The sequence below is a fragment of the Sminthopsis crassicaudata genome, chromosome 2 (assembly GCF_048593235.1).
Source record: "Sminthopsis crassicaudata isolate SCR6 chromosome 2, ASM4859323v1, whole genome shotgun sequence".
NCBI lineage: Eukaryota > Metazoa > Chordata > Mammalia > Dasyuromorphia > Dasyuridae > Sminthopsis > Sminthopsis crassicaudata.
In genome coordinates this window covers 604,874,171-604,893,502 of record NC_133618.1, presented here as the reverse complement: position 1 = coordinate 604,893,502, position 19,332 = coordinate 604,874,171, and the positions used below count along the sequence as shown (strand labels likewise).

Genomic DNA, 19,332 nt, shown 5'->3' with positions numbered 1-19,332 from the left:
AAAATTACTATTTAAATATAATTCCTAAGAAAGACAAACCAAGACATCTTACTCAAAGTTTATGCAGTAAATCTAAAAGACATGTAGTTTTTAGCAATGAGGCACTTTCTCTTAAATAACATTGTCAATAAAGCTAATGAGTTAGTCACGTCACATAAGATAAAGATCTATGTATCCCCCCCCCCAAAAAAAAACCCACTCATATTTAGTATGTATGTGAATGCCATATTTAGGCATACTCATTTACAGATATAAAATGTGGCACAATAGGAAGTTAAGAGTTTTCAACATTGACGAGGGAAATAATACATTTTGCTTGATATTTAAAAAGACACTATTCAATTTTTTCCAAGGCTCCACAACAATACTTCACCAATAAACTTCATATTTTACTCTTTATGTTTCCTAATAACCTCTAGTTAATCTAACAAAAGTCCACTCTGTCAATTATCCCTATTTGCTCCAATTAATGGGCTATCTGTACTCCACAAACACCTGTTTATTTTTAAATCTCCTGCACTTGACCATATACATTTAGGGTTTCCCCAAGGCAACTAACAACAGGTTTTAAAACAACAACAACAACAAAAAAAAAGAAAAAACACTTTCTGGGAGTAAGATACCTTTAGTTTATTGCTTAGTTAAATGAATAACTATTGATAAATTTGGATGTTTCAATTTGTGCTCCAATTCTATTAATTGCTGACTGTTCCATGGAGATTTTTAAGAACAGATATTTTATATGTATCCTAAAGCTTTACAAAATTATAATTTTCTGTGTCTGACTTCTAAGAAGTGCAAAAACCTGATTTAGTGGAATAAACATCTGGGGATAAATATTTATGGTCTTTTTAGATGTACAAATAGTTTTAAACTATAATAATTTTTAAAAAGTATCAGAACAGGTGGAGACTACATCATATGTCTATTTTAGAGGCTGATGAAGCTGTGAAGTTCAAATCCATCATGTGATATTTTTGTCCTTTTTGTGTCCTTCTTAAAATATGTAACTAATCCAAAGTATCTGCCTATCTTCAAATAACATTCATTTTCCCCCCACCATTTTTTTGGTGCAGACTCAGATACATATATTGTAATTACACTTAAAAAACATGCATCACATTGATATGAAATAAAGGAATTTTAGAATAAGACTCTCCCTAAAATTGTGTATTTGTCTGGTAGAAAAATAGCTAACTAAATATGATTAAGTAATGTTTAGAACTGCTTAAGTTTAAGTAGCTAAGAAATAAGGTATGTATAAAAATGTGTTTAAGGCTATGCTTCTTGGCAGAAAAACAAAAACAAAAAAACCCTAAGTTTCCTATCTGTGGTTTAAAAAAAAAAGTTCCCTAATGGTGAATTAATAAAAAATAAATTTTCAACTATGAAATGTTTTAATTACTGACCAGGCTATGACAAATTTATACCGGATTTTCTAATACAAGAGGGGAATCAGGCAGTAAAACTTGGCAGCAAAACAAAAGCATTTCTTTAGTTATTTATTGAATTCAAGAGGGTTTTATTGGGCAAGGGTAAAAAAATCTGTTTCCAAATATTCAAAGACAAATAAATGCCCCCTTTCCCAGTTTGCTTGTTTAAATTGGCTTGCAAACTCTCACAAAAAACCACCAGGACAAACAAAAGCCTAAAAATATTGCTATTAATTTTCTAACAAAGTCAGAAGGAGTAATTTTTAAATCAAAAAGTTCTATCAAAGATATGTTAAAAAGGACTTATGAAGTTATATACTTTTATATACTGTAAAATATATTAAGATTTTAGCTATATTATTACTAGTACTAAGGAGCTGATTCAGAAAATTTACAAGCTACATTTTACTGGAAATTTTAGTATACATACAGTGCATTAGACAGTATTTAACACACAAACTGCTCTTGTCAAATTTCTAAAGAAGAGAGTTTAATTCTTACCCTTGAAGTTTCCTCCCCACCTAACTGAATAAGAAAACAAGTTAATTTGTTTTCTAATTATTGATATAACTTAGCTTAAGTAATTTTCCTCTTTTTTGAATATCAATGTCATTTTAAAGTTACTTAAAATGGTGGTTGTAGATGAAATCATATAAGATCTATTTTTGTAGAATAACAGTAAGATAGAACTCTCAACTTGAAAATGAATCTAAAACGAATGGAAAGTAGCAAAGGACATGTATCTACAAAAGCTATAAAATTAAGTTTTCTATTTTAGCTCTACTGTCAATAAAACTTAATCCCCCCCCCCAATTTTTTTTTTTTCTGTATAAGGCAAATGTCCCATTTTCTTTGATTATTTAAAAGGATTTAAAATGAAATCCCCTTAACCATTGATTTTGGTTAGTCTGCTCATCTGCCATACCATGTTACTTTTGTTTTAAAAAATACTGTTTGGAAATGTGACAGCTGACAAAAGAAATGTTAATATACAATTTTCTTTGAGACTTTTGAAAACCACAAAATATCTAATGTCATAACGACTACAAATTCTAACATTTAATGTTAAAGTCATCAGAACTCTTTGCATGCCACAATGACACACACCTAAGGCCAACTTTTTCAAAATGTACTCTAACTTGAATAAAATCAAACAGGGAGACATATATATAAAATGGAAAATACAATGTAGCTTCACATCACAGCTCCTGCTTGTCCATAAGGCATTATGGAGGAAGTAATAACTTCACTTACACACTGACTTTGTAAATGTGATCAGCTGCCAATGTCCTGAATATTTATGAATCTCAGTTCAATTTTTATGTTACATAAAATTGCACCCAGGAAGCCAAAAAAGGCTTTCCAGAGCTACTGGTAGATTCTATTTAGACAACTAAAAATGACTATAATTGCGCTGTTTTAATGTTATCTGAAGAATAATTAATATTCACTGAAAAAAGGACTCTTGTACATGAAGAAACAAACTCTACTTGTACACATGGGAATTTTTAACAAGAACAGGACAGTGGTATGGTAACCACTTTTCTAAGTATATTTTCTATACAAAATAATTCCAAGATATAATCATTAAGTTCTCATACAGTACTATTATTTTAAACAATAATCAATAAAATAGTAAATATGTGAAAACTGCAACACCACAAAGACTGAGTACTGCCATTTCCTAGTGTAATCAACATTGGTTTAGGACAGTCTTGGAAGAGGCGAGCAAAACAGTTAGCCGAATGAATCTTGGTGATACACTGGACTGGTTTCAGCTATGACTTGCAATGCAATGGTTGGACAGAATAGGTATCTTACGCGGAGATTTCAGTAGCAGAATGGCACTTGGTTTGTTCTCAAAAGAAACGACAAAGATGCAGTTGACAATTTAAAGAAAGACAAAGTTCTTATTTGCATGCTGAAATTCTAGTTGTGTCTCCCTAGTCCAACACATCCATTCATTGTGCAATCTGTCGATGGGTAAACAAATAGTGCAGGATTCTTCTTGGTGGGATTTATGCCCTTTGGTTTAACCAAAATCAATTCTTGGTCGATACTGCAATACCATGGGGTAAGACTATAAAATAAAAATCAGATAATGAAAAATTTATAGTTTAGATTTACATAAAAAGCAAATGATATAGTTTATTAAATGCATCCATTCAAGGATTTTGAGAATTTTAAATTGCAAGTTATAACTTATTACTAATCTGCTAGTAGTAGTAATTATGAGTTAAGCCAGGAACATTCCTTATTAAAAAAAAAATTGTTCCCCCTAGATTGAGTTTCATTTTTCACATATGTCTCCCATCATTAATTCATTATTTTTCCAAAATGGCAAGAGATTGGGGGAATTTTTAATAATCAGTTGCCTTAATTTAGGCGAGTTTGGATTCCCTCTTCCAAATATAAACACAAACACACACACACACACACACACACACACACACACACACACACACAAACACTATTACTACTAGTTAAATGTCTACCTGGAACAATTCAGTTTTAAGACTTAAATTCCAATTAGCCACTTTCCTCTTCTCCTCTATGATGAGGAATAAAAGCAGGAGTTCTGAAAAGCTTCCAATTAAAGATTTTTATAGTTACAATTCTGATATTTAAACAGCCTATTTATTTTCCTTCCCCACCAAACCCTAGCATTTATATTAATTGTCTAATATTGTACTTTAGTAATAGTTTTCTTTTTTAAAACATTAAATTAGTATCTGGTTGATTATCCAGACTGATTAAATGAGTCTACTTTATCTACGTGATTAAATGAAAGAAGATAAAAATATAAAAAAAAAGTCAAGTAACTTCTTAAATGAGGCCATCAAAGTAATTTACAAATTGCCTCTTCAATATCGTAAAATATGGGAAAATTAAATAAAATAACTTTTAAAAATTGTCTGTTTTAAGTAAAAACTCTTCTACAATGCTGGGGGCTTCCCATGGGCCTTAAGTTGTTCTATAATGAAGTTCTTTTTCTCTTCAACTTGCCCTTCAAAATCATCATTTCTAGAATTGTTCTCTTCCTGCCTCTGGAAAATCTGGAGAGTTTCAAAAATTAAAAAAGTTTTCAGGGAACAAGGGGAAAAAAAGATGGCTCTCCTTTGACATTCCTTAAACCAAGTAATATCTCACAAAATTGGTGAGCCATGAGATTTTCCTACTGTTTTGAATGAGAGAAAAATTTTGTTTCAATTTTGCCTTAGTAACTGTTTTGCAACAATAAAAGGATTAATTTTGATCCAATTCAGTATTGCCATGACGGAGTATTAAAATATACCATGAATTTGATTTGTACTTCAGTAAGTCATTTTGAAACAAAATTGCAGCAACTGAAATGAAGTCAGCCATTTTGTAGTGAAACTTGGTTATCATTATGAAAATGTTACTAACATAAGTGGGATCTAACAATTCTTAAGGCCAATACTTTAAAGTCTACTATTATAGCTAGACAACATAACATTTCTGCTGAAAGAGTAGAAATTTTGATTTAAATTATCCTATTGTCTAATAACATATAGTCAAAGTTTTAGGAAAAAAGTCTACTTTATTAGATAAATATTTTTACTTTACATTTTCTATTTGCCTTTTGGTTGCCAGGACTTATGAGGGCTGAATTGGATATCAAAAGTCTAGATTTAAACTAGTTGCTTATTCCCTAGGAAAAGTCATGTAATCTCTCAGAGCCCCTGTTTTCCTCAGTGGGGACAACTCCTCGATGATTCTTTCTAACCTCCCATTCTAAGAAAATATAAGTTCAGTTTTTTAACTGGTTTTTACAAGTTATAAATACAGTTGGTGAAAGTAAAAGAAGCCTAGAGGACACTTTAGAAATTTAGCTTTGCAGAGTATTTCTTAAATAGTTATCAACCTGGTAACAACTTTTTAATTTATCCTTAAGGTTGTGGGTAGGAAAAAGGGATGAAGAGAAAAATAAAGATCCACAGTGAGCTATCATCATAAGACCAAAGGTGTACAAATTATTTCCCACAAGCCTTGAACTGACCATCAGAGCCACCAGCAAGAGAAGCAGTTAAATGGAATGGACAATTCCTTAATACATATAAAAATTAAATTAAATTTTCTCCCAGTTGGCAATAAAAAATAATAATGCCCTTCCAATCCATAACCTAATTCTTATCTAAATGTTTATTTTCATTATATTCCTTTAATTATCACATAAACAATAAGGAGTACTTTTAAAAATGAAAAGATCAAGGAAGACAAATTATGACATAAAACTGTTTTAAGTATATACTAATCCAGGACAACAGGTATGACGCAGGGAAAATAAAACTGTGAGGGAAGCATCTAATGATTCAGGAGGAAGTAAGAGGGTCATGAACAAAGTAAATCTGACATTTTAATATAAGAATCTCACTGACTGAAACAGAAAAATGGACAGTGCACTTGATTAAAGAGATATTAGACCAAAGAGTAAATAAAATATGCTCAGAAGACATATTTCTGGTGGAAGACCATGAAAAAAATGGTGGAAGAAGAATTCAGAGGCGCTAAAAGTAAAAAATGTTTCAAGAGAGATAAGAGCCCAAACTAAAACAACCAAAAATCAAAATAAGACTGATAATACAAATACAATGAAAAAGAAAAACACAGAAGTCCTCTAAATAGACTTATATGACTGCACAGTTTACTGAGGACCTCCAATCTTAAAAGGACATGATCAAAAAATTTAAGGAGACATATAGAGTTAAGGACAAATAGAAAAGAACAAGCCAAGAACAAGGTATGAATGACAGGAACAGTAAATTTCTGAATGAGCTAAGGGTTCCACGCCATCTGCTTCATCCTCAAAAGCTAAGTGAAGTAACCAAGTTTCTTCATGTGCATTTTAAGGAGAAGAATAAGTACTATTGAAATATTGTGCAATATTATGCCAAATGCATAAATGTCAACTATGCAAAACTCTTAAATTTTGCTTGTTTGGATATCTAAGAAGGATTCACATTAAGTGACCTTCACAAATGTAAAATAAACATGCTTAAGGTAAAACAGAAACTTAAGAGGAATGAGGAAACAATAAAAGACCAAATATTTTGAAAAAATGTATTGAAATTATCTAATGCCAATGAATGACTTTACAAATGTAATCGAAGAACCAGTGCCAAGAAATTTTGAGAAACAAATTGGATAGGTACCAAAAGGCCTAAGGTGAGGAACTGTGCAGGAAGGAGAAACTACAGGAGGTGGATGATGGTATCCGTCCCTAGGAATATTCTAAAATGAACAGTCTGTGCTCACTAAGAGGCAGCATAGTTGCACTAACAAGTCATGCCAAAGAAACCTCATTTACTGTCTCCATAGCATTAAAAAGACTGAGAGATCAGGTTAACACTAAGACAGAGTTATCTGGATTTTAGCGAGCTGTCTGACAATAGATTTTAGGGGGCTGGCACAAGGGGATGAAAGTGACAAGTTAGGACAACATAGAGTACAGCCTGCGTTTAGGTTACATGGAGGGATAGAAATATGGCTCTTTTCATCAATGAGGTGCTTCAGGCCAGTTCCAATGCTCTCTACACCCAGTGGAGAACTGTGGGGACTGAGAGTAGATCACAACATAGCATTTTCACTCTTTGTTGTCATTTGCTTGCTTTTTGTTTTTTCTCATTTTTTCCCTTTTTGGTCTGATTTTTCTTGTGCAGCATAATTGTAGAAATATATGTAGAAGAACTGCACATGTTTAACATAGTGAAATACTTGCATCTAGAGGAGAGGGTAGGAGGGAGGCAGGAGAAAAATTTGGAATACAAGGTTTTGTAATGATGAATGTCGAAAACTGTCTTTGCATGTCTTAGAAAAAACGAAGCAAAACAATAAAACAATTAGTTCCTAGGTGAAGAGCATAGAGGCGATCTGGTTATGAACAAAGTCAGCATAGAAAGTAATGTAAAAGTGTGACTCAGCTACTAAAAACATCCATGCAAATTTGTTAACAAAAGCAGTATCTCTACTGTGTAGTCAGACCATAATTGGAACCTTCTTGGTAGAAATATAGAAAGCTGGCCATTGGACTTCACCAAGTGACTGAGAATTCAGGCCTTTAAACCAAGCAGCTGCACTCCTACAGAGATGACGGTTGTGGTGAGTCTGTGCCTGTCCCTAGGAGTGGGGGTCAGCACTGTATATAAGTCCCAGCAAGGAATTCTTTACAGGGTAGTGTTTTTATTAGTCCCCCTGAGGGAGTTGATTCCCCTTCACCCCACCCCCAGATTAACAGCTAAGAGAAATGTGATTTCAAGATTCTCTAGTTTTTCAATTCCTCACCTATGACAACATATTTTTGTCTTTTGTATCCCTAAGAAAATGAAGTTTCTACTTGGAGGGCTGTGCTGATGAGAGTCAGTGGAGCCATCCGTGGATTAGTTTCCTAGGTAAGAGAGCTTCTCTTTTTTGGTGGCTGTCTGACATATACTCTCAGGCTCCTGACATATGCTATGTGTAAGCATGAGGAAGGGAAATCAACTTTAAGATGGACATTGACAAACTATAGCATGACCTGAGAATAGTCTGAATAACGAGAGCACTGAAAACTGACGTATACACAAGTAGAAAGAAAACATTTGACGGAGGCCTGACAGTTGCCATTAATTTGAAGGACTGCCACTGGAAGAGGGATTGGTACTGTTTGACTCTAGAGAGACTCTCTCCAGAGTGTAGATTTTGGATCAATATGAAATTTTTTTTTTATAATTTCTCTTATGAGGAAATAAGCTCTGTGACACAGGAAAAGTTCAAATAGAAAAATTCACTTATTAGGGCTGTCATACTATCATCAGGTGGGAAGCTGGACATTTCTAAAATATTTTGCATCAATGAGATTCCATGGTTCCATGTTCAAACTATTACTGTCTAACAAAAAGGAAGAGGCTCTTAGTAAGAAGTTAACTAAATATCTGGGCTCTGAAGTGCCACTCTAGAATGATTGGTCTGAAATAGGAATGGGCGGCTTTCCCCTTGGAGCACAAGACAGGCAATGATTCACAGAGTAATGGACCCCAAAACTTAGTTTACTTAGTTATACTAAGTGTCACAGAATAAACATCCCCATGACTTGATGACTGGGAGAGAACATGGGAATATTATTTTGCAGAACCACAGTTTCAAGACTTGGAACTATTTTCTTCTGGGAGAAAGGAATGCTTACAGTCAAGTCTTTCCCAACATCTATAAACCTGCTTTGTGGGAGTAAAATCTTATTTGCTGGAGGTAGACTGAATGATAAGGAGATTACAGAGAGAAAAAAGAACTATTTTGTTTCTTTGCACTTCTAAGAAAAATGATCCCTGAAAATAAAATGATAGAACACAAATAGTTAATTGGGAGTTGAAACCTAAAAGGAGTAAGGAGAGGATATCTATTGGCCTACATGAACTACATTTTCAGGATTTTGAAAGGACAGACAGATTTGACTACGAAGCCATTTGTAGTGACTTCTGAAATGCCATGAAGACAGAAGAGATGTTATAAAGTTGACTTTTACATCATCAGAAGTGGTCCACTCTGATTATGACTGCGACCCAATGACGATTCCTGAACAATTTTAAAACATTTTACTAAAGGGATTTATTAGTGAACACCTAGATAGGGAAGGTGTGATCTTCTAAGAGCCTCTATGTCTTCATCAGGAATAGGCCATATCAGACTAATTCCAGTTTCTTCTCTTTGAAGGCTAACTAGGACCAACAGATCAAGGGGAAACTATAGACTTGGACTACCAAGATCTTAGCAAAACAGTGTTTGACAGAACCTCTTGACAGCATGTTTATAGATAAGAAAGAGGATTTGGGGCGATAAATACAATGAAGACTTGGAACTCTAAGAATGACTGGGCAGTGCACACATGAAATGCAGAAAATGAAAAGTTGGGAGTTAAAGACATACTTATTAACAGACTCAGGATCTAGAAGACAAAGGAAAATTTATGTCTTATATAAGATGAAATTCCATAAGTAAGAATGTAAATTTTTAGATTTGTTAAAACAATTCATTTCCCAAATAACAAGATGAGAAGAGGCCTGGATAAAGTAAGAAGCTTCATGAAAAAGTCTTTTGAATGCTAGTGTGACAATGTAACTGAAAAAGCTAATGAAACCCCAAAGTCCATTAAGAGAAGCACAGTGCCGTAAAACCTGAGAATGACAGCATCCCCTGCTGTGTTCAGAATTCACCTGGAGCATTATGTTTATTAGGATGCCATAGGAAGGTTACTGACAAACTGGAATGTCCACAGGAAAGTACCCAGGATAAGAGGGTTATGTGGGGTTTTAATACCATGCCATAAGACAACTGACTGGCTGAAAGAAATAGTGATGTTTAGCTTTGAAAAGAGGAAATTTTAGGGGAAATATAACTGCATTTAAAGATTTGAAGAGATGTTATCATGAATAGGAATTAGATTTGTTTTTCTTGGCTCCAGAGGTCACAACTACAAACAGTGAGTATAAGGCTTATGAGGCAGTTTAATTACGCTAGTCGAAGGAATGGACTCTTTAAAGAGGTATTGAGTACTGTCTCACTAGAGTGTTTCAAATGAAAGCTGAATAACAATGTTAGAAGAATGCTATGGAGATTTTCACTCAGGTATGGGTGATGGGTTAAATAGTCTCTGAGGCCCATTCCAACTATGAGTGTATCTAATTCCTGTTTGTCTACAACTAGATATTTTATCATTTTTAGTCATCTGTGCATAATGCACAAATCAAAAAAAGCATCAAAATTATAGAATGCTTGCCAAGATATACAATACAGAAAGTTCGTGTGAAGCTAGTTACTAGTAAAATGCATTTTTTTCATAGGGTAGCCTTAAAATGTATTTACAACTTCATTTTAAAAAAATCTCAATTTTGTTGTTACTATATAGAATTAAGTACAATGATTTAAAATAGCTGTAACCTCAACATTGATTTAATACCCCAGACAGTATAAAGATTACAAAGCTACATAAATCTCAGAGAATGGGTCCTTGTAATAGATATTTACATATCCTTAATAGCAATAACATGTACAGTCGTGAGTGCCTCTTACCTGATAAAAAGGGCCATCCTGTGAGCAGACTTGCGAAGCTGAGCAGTTCAGACACCGAAACTGCGGAGGAGATGAACTGATCAGATAAGAGGCATCCACAACTGGACACATATTTACATCTAATCATTTAAAATGTTTTAACTTTCAACATTAGACAGATATAACTCATTTGATATAGATTCTTTCTAAAATATGCTATCTTTGAAAATAAAATTATTTTCATACTTCAAAGCAAAGTGATTATTCAATTTGGGCTGGGAGCCTAATTTTTTGTCTAAAAGATTTAGTAAACACTACTTTAAATTACTAAGAAAGGCAGAATGTGATCAGAAAAGTAGCTATGGAGTTAAGAGTACTCAGCTCATGCCCTAGTGCTGACACACGTGCTGACTGTGTGACCCGGGGGAATTACTTAAATCTGCTGGGTCTTAAGTAACTCTCTGTGAATGTTCCATAGCTACATGGGCATAAGGAATATCTTGAGTGGGAGTTCCTTACTCCCATGAAATATCATAGTTCAATGCATTCTACTGATGATCTCTCAAAGAAAAGCCTTCTAGGAAAATTTGACTTCTCATGTTCTTTCTTTCATCAGTCCTTCCTTGGTAGGTACATCTCTGCCAAGTTCTCCTTTCCATCTACTATATGAACTTTTAAATGGCTTTAATCAAACACATGACCAGCCTTGGTAACCCAAAGCTCTGAGGAAAGTATGGTCCGCACTCAGTCATACCAAGACCTTCAAGTCGGTTTTTTAAAACTGGGAATAAAGCACTGTATATGATTAGACTGGCTTCTAGTGTCCAGATACTAGGCCTGAATATCTTGAATTATTTTCCTGTTAAATGACCATCCAATAATAGTTTCTTCACTCAATAATAAAAATTAAACCTTGTTGTGAATTTTATTGTCTATTCAATATGTCCTAAATGTCTTCTTAAACATTAATGAAAATTCTTTAAATGGGATTATCAAAACAAATAAAATGAGCATGCTGAACCTATCCAAATAATAACTAATGTATATCCAGTAAGGAAGAAAATATTCAATAGTGGAATCTTTAGAATGAGGGCATTTTTAGTGAATTGTATCATGCAAATATATAATTTTTTAAAAAGGTTGTGAAGCTGGGAAAGAAATAAAATACAAGTATGTTTAGGGTACCTTATAAATTTCTTTTTTTCCTTAGATTCTTGCTTAATCAAAGGACTTTAGGGAAACAGACTTTATAGTCATTCATTATCTGGGTATGAATCATACATATACCTAAGAAAAGCCATTCCAATGTGGCATTGTCTGTCTCATGGCCACTTTCCTTGCTAACTACTGATTTCTGGGGAGGATTTCTTTCCTTAATTATCATTTTATTTCTATTAGAGAGTTTTACATATACATATGTAAATTAACACACAAGGTAACCCTAATGATAACGAGTCATAAGACCTCCAAAACAGAGGTCAAAACTGAAAACATGATTGGGAAAATTTAAGAAAATACATAAAAAGGGCAAAAGAAAAAAAAAAATTATTTCCCTAAGTGATTGTTAAAACTTACCACATATGTTCTCTGTACAAAAATTAGTCCTTTCCCCCTTTTTTATTCAGAAGTGTAGTCAAATCAAGAAGACCTCTTTGCTTTTCTTGAAAATAGCAGTGCTTCCTGATAGTATAAGTAAAGCAACTAAAAAGGGCCAGGCACCAAATGGATGGGATCAAATAGATCAAATCATCACCTAAGTGGGCACGATGCAGTGAATTGAGGCACTCCTATTACTCTGTGAATAGCTAGCTCCTAGCCATTTTAGATAGTCGGTTTGGTATAATATTATTTTCAATTGGGTATCCATTTTCGTGTCTCATCAGCTATTAGTGGAAAGGACTAGTACTGCGATGGATGGCTAAGAGTAATTTATCCACAGCAGCAGGAAGCCCTTCTACTTTGAGAAATGACAAATGGATTTGAGGAAGAAGTATAGCTTGGGTAAATGAGACAAAAAAACAGCAGGTAAGACAATGGAAAAGAAAGACTATGATGGTTTCAAAGGAAGTTAAAAAGCTACTTTGGAGCAGTGGTGTCAAACCAGTATAAACAGATCCCTTCTGGCTGTATATTAGCTTAGAAAACCTCAAATTAATACCATCTATACTACATAGTATTTTTATGTGTTTTCTTAAATTTTCCCAATCATGTTTTCAGTTTTGACCTCTATTTTGGAGGTCTTATGACTCGTTATCATTAGGGTTACCTTGTGTGTTAATTGGTATCTAGTCCATCTGTATTCATTGACTTCCCAATTTTATATAAATACAAATAAAATTCCCCCCTTCCCATAACCTCCTCGGGTTGGCTGTGGGTCAATAGTAACACTTCTGAAACTTGCTCAGAATTACTTAAAAGTTTCACAAAATTTTCTAAATTATTATTTATGGTACCCACAAGCATTTCCAATGATTGGCATTTTTAACATTATTCCATTTCTATCAAATTCTAAATTTGAACAAACTTTTTCTCCTCTAGAACAAAACCAATAGAGCAGCACAGACTGTTTCCTCTAAAAGTTAAAGATGCTGTGATTATTTCCCCCTATTTTCAGAACAAAAAGGGAACATAAAGTAAAGTGGAAAATGTAAAAACTATCCAATAAAACAGATTCAGTAGTACTATCTGGAAATAGGGTTTCCTGGAAAAACACAGGGACAACTCATAATATTGGAAAAGTCTTAGCTTTACCAAAATACAGCCATTAGACAGCATAATGAGGCAGGACCAGAACTACTTTTATTTCCTCTTCTTATTTCTACTTTTATTCCTCATTCTTCTATGACTCAGTTCTCTTTTATTCTAAGATGAAATCATTCACCATATGATGTACAGAGTTATATTTTGGATCATAAGGAAAATCATTTTGACAAGTTATGTGAAAAAAATTCTCCACTAGCTTAAAGCTGTAAGGCTAAGTTACAGAATTTATATACATTTACTGGGTCCTTTTGCACAGCAGAATTAATTCTCCCTCTAGATACCACAAAGTCTACCATTTTATGCTTGATTGGACCAGCACTACAGACCACTCTTCTTGAGGATGCAAATTCTCTTTAAGGATCAGGATTTTTACTAGACAGAATGAGGGTTTTCACCCCACTCACCAGGCCAGATTGAATAATAATCTGCTCATGGGGAGAATGGGATCACTCTGTTAACAAAGCCAAATGTGGTTTCCCAACCAAATGGAAAGAACTATGATTGAAATCAAAGCATGTAGGTTCAAATTGTGACTCACTACTTCTAAGACTCTTGTGTGACCTTGAGATAGCCAATTTATGTACCTGGGTCTCAATTTTGCCATCTAAAAAAATAAAAGGCCCAGTTTAGAAGATTGCTAAGAGTCTCTTGGTTCTGAAATTTAAGAAATCCTATCAATTTTCATTATCTATGTCTCACCATCCGTACTAAAGCACAGAGCTTTGAGATCCAAGGCTAGCTGCCTAACAACCTATAAAAAAAGGCTCTTTTATTCAACTGAAGGTAAAAAGCAGACCAGCTAAACTGTTTATTATATTCCTTAACTCTAAGAACTAAGAGGCTAAGTGTATTCGCTTTTTGCAATAAATTTTTATTCCATCAGAGGATCATTTGGTACAATCAAAAAATTAGTTTATTAACTGATTTTTTAAAATGATGCCTAAGTAGACTAGTAGAATGAAACAAAACCTCCAAAATTGAAGAGTTGGATGTAGCTTTAGGGTATAAATTTTGTATTAATGATTATGGCAAGTTACCTTTAGAAATTGTAACTAAAAGAGAATAAAACAATGTTAATGGAAATAAAAAGGGCTTGAGCTAGCTACTCTCCTCCTTAATGAATGATCCACTTAAAGAGGTTCTCAAAATAAATATAACTACTACTTACACACATATATAATATTTTATAATTTATAAAGTTCTTTTGCTTCAAACAACTTTGCAACATTAACAAAGCAAACTCCTGGGGAAAGAAATCTAGGCATTCAACATGCTAGCATTGTGCAACCAAAAAAGTACTGGCTTGAAAGTTTGGGTCCAAATCCAAACATATGACTTTGGGACAGCCTGTGACTGAGGAACACCTCATATTCAATAGCTCTAAAGAGAAATATATTTGGTGAATCATCATGAGGATTACTGAGCCAGAAAGTTAAAGATGACCCTGGGAAACAGAATCCAATTACTGGATGGTTGCTTTTGGGGAATGGCTCCAGGAAACCAGCAAGAAGATGGAGGTAAGTGGGCAGATGCTTTGGGACAGATATCTATGACTCTGAAGTGAGGGCATAGATTAATTCTTTTAAACATATAAGATAGAGTAGGAGGGGTAGAAGCAGGTTATTTGGGGAAGAAGTTTTTTTCAGCATCTAGTCAAGAAAGAGGCATGGGGTTGAAAAGGAATGTTGGCTCAGCTGTATATAAATTCGCGCCTAACAGGGACCTTTTTGCATTTGTTTCTGCATCACTGAGGCCTAATACATAATATCAGTCAAGTTAGTAAACGTTTGCTGAACTGAATTCAAACTGAATGGACTTAGTCAACAGAGGGTAGGGCTTACTTAGCACAAGGTAAAGGTGAGTTAGCAGAGAGAGGAGGTTGAGGCAGTGTGAGGAGTCTTATGGTTAAGAGTCAGAACAAATCCTGGCTAGTAATGGCTAATTAACTGCATGTCTCTGGGCAAATTCACTTACACTGTGAAAAGTCTCAGATTCCTCCTCTACCGAACAAGAGAGTTGGCACAGGAGGGCTTCTAAGAGAAGGTGCCGACAGGGACAGAGTTAAAATTGAAATCAGGAATAAGGAGATGAGATGTCTGGGATTTCTTCTTCTTAAGAATCCAATGGTTTAAGACTCCCTGAGGAAAGGGCCATACTTGGATTGGAACACTTTCATCACTAAACAGAGCCAATTATGGGCTAAAATGTGCGAATGAAATTTGAAACCATCTAGCAAATTTTACTTATAATTTTGTGAAATTCTGTCTTGTTTCACCAGCAAGGCTGAAGAGCCCTTTTCTTAAGTTCAAATGTTTCTAATAAGTTCTAAACTTTACTGAAGTTCAAATGACATCTGTCAGTCTTAGCTTTCTCTAATACTTCCCTTTCCCTTCTTGCACTGGTAGTCTTCCTTTTTTGACATGTTCTTATTTCTTTCCATCTTCCAGCATCTTTCCCCAACACTGCCTCACTCCATGCAGGACTAATTCTACAGCTAGGCCTGAAGTGTCCTTCCTACTTTTCACATCGGCTTCTTCCATTCCCTAAGGAAGCACAGTACAGTAGGGAGTGCTGATAAACTAAGGAAAGGGTTCTGATCTTTTCCCTAGATAATTAATTCAATTATGTTCCAAGACAAACACCTCACCCCAAACCTGGCCAGATGGGCGCATGTGCATGGATCAGTGCAAACTATCAGGACCTGGAGGGGGGGAGGAGGGATGGAGTAACTAGCTACATGAACCTACTTTCATTAATGGAGTCATCTGATCCTTCCCATAGGCTCTATGCCCAGAGGAGCACCCTCTCTTACAGGTGTGGGGGCATCTTCCCAACCTGACCTTTGGGAATCCTTTTCTTAACAGAGCAGTGGGAAAGTTCTCTTTTCTATTTCTAGGAGGCATTTCATGAGAATTAGCTACGTCTTTGATCGCTAAAGAAAAATCTTTAACTCCATCTGTAAGAGTTTGGCAGGGCCTCCTTTTCCCCATTCAGGCCACTGTTTAAAGCGTGCTGCATGAGCTCCAGACCTCCCAGTCTTTCAAGGAGAACTACCCAACACAAGGCTATGACAACCCTACGATAGTCTCCCATGTCTTCATGTCTTTTACAGATAAGGAAACTGAGACCCAGAGAAGTGTGCCAGGGTCACAGAGGTGTTGGCGACTTCTCCCAAGTTCAATTTTGAGTCAGTATTTCTAGAGAAGGCAGCAACAGGGAGAGTGGAAACAGTAACCTGGGAGCCAGAGACCGGGGGGAAATAGGGGAAGTCCTGGCTCTGCCACAAGTTTGCTACGTGACTTCCCTTCTCTAAGACTCAATTTCCATACCTGTAAAATGGGGACAACACTTATAGTTAACTACTTCTCAAGGTTTGTTGTAAAGAGTAAATGATTTAATGAGTATAAGCTATTGTGCAAATTTACAAATGATCTATAAACATCAACTCTTAACTTATTTTTAGAATGGAAAAAAGATTTGGGTTTTATTGGCCTTCATAATCTCTTCCACTCCTGAGATGCTGTAATTTTGCTTAAAATAATTTTCTAGAGGAAAATTTTCTAATATGTGCAAGAATGTTTGTGGCAGCCCTCTTTGTAGTGGCCAGAAACTGGAAAATGAATGGATGTCCATCAGTTGGAGAATGGTTGGGTAAATTATGGTATATGAATGTTATGGAATATAATTGTTCTGTAAGAAATGACCAGCAGGAGGAATACAGAGAGACTTGAGAGACTTAAATCAACTGATGCTGAGTGAAATGAGCAGGACCAGGAGATCACTGTATATTTCAACAATACTGTATGAGGATCAATTCTGATGGACGTGGCCCTCTCCAACAATGAGAGGAACCAAATCAGTTCCAATAGAGCAGTAATGAACTGAACCAGCTACACCCAGAGAAAGAACTCTGGGAGATGACTATGAACCACTACATAGAATTCCCAATCCCTCTATTTTTGTCTGCCTGCATTTTGGATTTCCTTCTCAGGACAGTTTTACATTATTTCAAAGTCTGATTCTTCTTGTGCAGTAAAATAACTGTATGAATATGTACACATATATTGTATTTAACATAGAGTTAACTTGCATTGGTCTACCTGCCATCTGGGCTGGTGGGGATAAGGGAAAGGAGGGGAAAATTGGAACAAAAGGTTTTGCAAGGGTCAATACTGAAAAATTACCCATGCATATATCTTGTAAACAAAAAGCTATTAAAATTAATTTCTACACTAGTCTACAAAATATAACTCTCAGTGGAATGTGAAAGCATTTTGCTTTGGACTATTTCCTATTATGGGATAATCTTTCTTCCTGTGGTATAAGGAAAAGGGCAATAGATTGGCCAATGAAAAACCCTGGCTTGTGGCACTTGCTAACTGTGGGATCTTGGGCAACTCATTTGACCTGGTTTGGCCTCAAATATTTTCACCTATAAAATAAGTGAGTTGGGAGAAAGGATTTCCAAACTATCTTCCAGATCCAAATCTATGATTTTTAGAACCTTTCCATTAATAAAGAAGGATACCTAACTTGAATTTTGGGGTAGGAATTTTCTAATTAATCCAATTTCTAGTTAACTGAGCATGAATGAGATTTTAATGTTATTCTTGCTCTGATTAAAAGCAAAAACAAAACAAAACAAAACAAAAAACAAAACAAAACAAAAAAACACTTTCTAAAATATTTTATTGCAATAGACTCCTGGTTGGGTTAAGTCTCTTGCTACATCAGTCCATCCCCATTCAGCTGCTGAAGTAATTTTTCTATGTCACCTCAACATTCCCCTATCCTAAATAAATCTCAATGGCTCTGATCAAATATAAAGCCCTATTTGGCATTCAAAACCCCTCACAACCCAAGCTTCTGACACATCACACTCTTCAATCCATAGATAATGGCCTCTTTTCCTTTTCCTTCCCCAAGACGCTCCCTCTCCCAGCTGAGTGTTTCCATGGCTGTTCCCCTGCTAGGAAGGCTCTCCTCCCTCCATCTCTGTCTCCTGGCTTCTTTCCTGTCCCAGCTAAAACCCTGCCTTCCCCAGGAAGCCTCTCTCAACTCCCCTTAATTCTAAGATCTTCCCTCTGCGAATCACAGTTGTTTTCAACCAAAATAAAAGCAACTCATTTTAAAAGACTTGCCAGGTGCTAAATGCGACTATGAAAGCCGACCAGAGCGGGGACTTTGCCGGGACTTTGCTCGGTTGCTCACAAAGAGGCAGACTGCTCCTCGGGGCAGAGGGCTGAGGTGGAGTCCTGAAAACCCGGGCCTAGGTTCTGACATACACTGGCTAGGGGCTCGATTATTTAGACTCCAACTGTAGGAGGCAATGAAGACTCGGAGTTGCAGAGCAATTTCAGGTCTGAGTCAGTAGAGGGAGCTTCCTTTTTGTGAGTTCCCTGAAACAATGACAGGCCCAGACAAAAAATAACACTAAAGGTTAATAAGGAATCCAACAGAGCATATGAAGATCACTATGGGGATAATTGGAAAGGTTTTCTTATGAAAATACATGTTTATGTGTAAACCTGAAGTTGCCTAGCGACAGCAACTACTTTGCATAAAAAAGTCCCAGCTATCACTCAATGCATGATTTCCCTCAATGATGTTTCTGACAAGCATTCATCCAGCCTCTGCATATGCTTGTCCAAAATGGCAGCCCGCACTCCCTTCTGAGGCAATCGCTTTCACTGTGCACAGCGGAGCTCTCCTCTCGGTGTGTCAGGCTCTTGTCCTGTAATGCCCCTTCATCAGACCTAATCTCCTCTTGGGACAACAGCCAGGTAAGCTAAATCTCTCAACAGCCATGCTCTACAGAGGAAGAATGCATTCTTCCTTCAAGTTTTCTCTTCTCCAGCCCACCCTAACGCACTACGCTTCTGCGTCTCCTCGTCCCTAACCACCATTCTCTGGCACTGTTCCGTTAGGCAACGGCATTCCTGCATCCGTAGTGCCCGGTGAACGCAGCAGTCTCAGACACAATCTGAGATGGGCGCCGGGACAGGGATGATTGGTTAAGAACGAGGGGGAGTGACCCAATGTTATGACTTTTCACCTAATTATCCAGGGTTCCTTAAGAAATTCTCAAGCCTTT

The 19,332-nt window shown here is 35.7% G+C and overlaps 1 protein-coding gene across 24 annotated transcripts in view; it reads right to left on the bottom strand.

The window, feature by feature from the left end:
• Nucleotides 1-19,332, bottom strand: part of PCGF5 (polycomb group ring finger 5) — a 156,768-nt gene that overhangs the window by 2,716 nt on the left and 134,720 nt on the right. For 16 of the 24 annotated variants that reach the window (XM_074295833.1, XM_074295831.1, XM_074295838.1 and 13 more), the window contains one exon: nucleotides 10,497-10,556. The exons of 2 other annotated variants lie outside the window; for them this stretch is intronic. In XM_074295833.1, the coding sequence (XP_074151934.1) occupies nucleotides 10,497-10,556 (60 nt within the window). Of the gene's footprint in view, nucleotides 1-3,323; nucleotides 3,514-10,496; nucleotides 10,557-19,332 lie in introns of those variants that run through there. 6 more of the 24 variants (XM_074295853.1, XM_074295856.1, XM_074295854.1 and 3 more) reach the window with 2 other exon arrangements.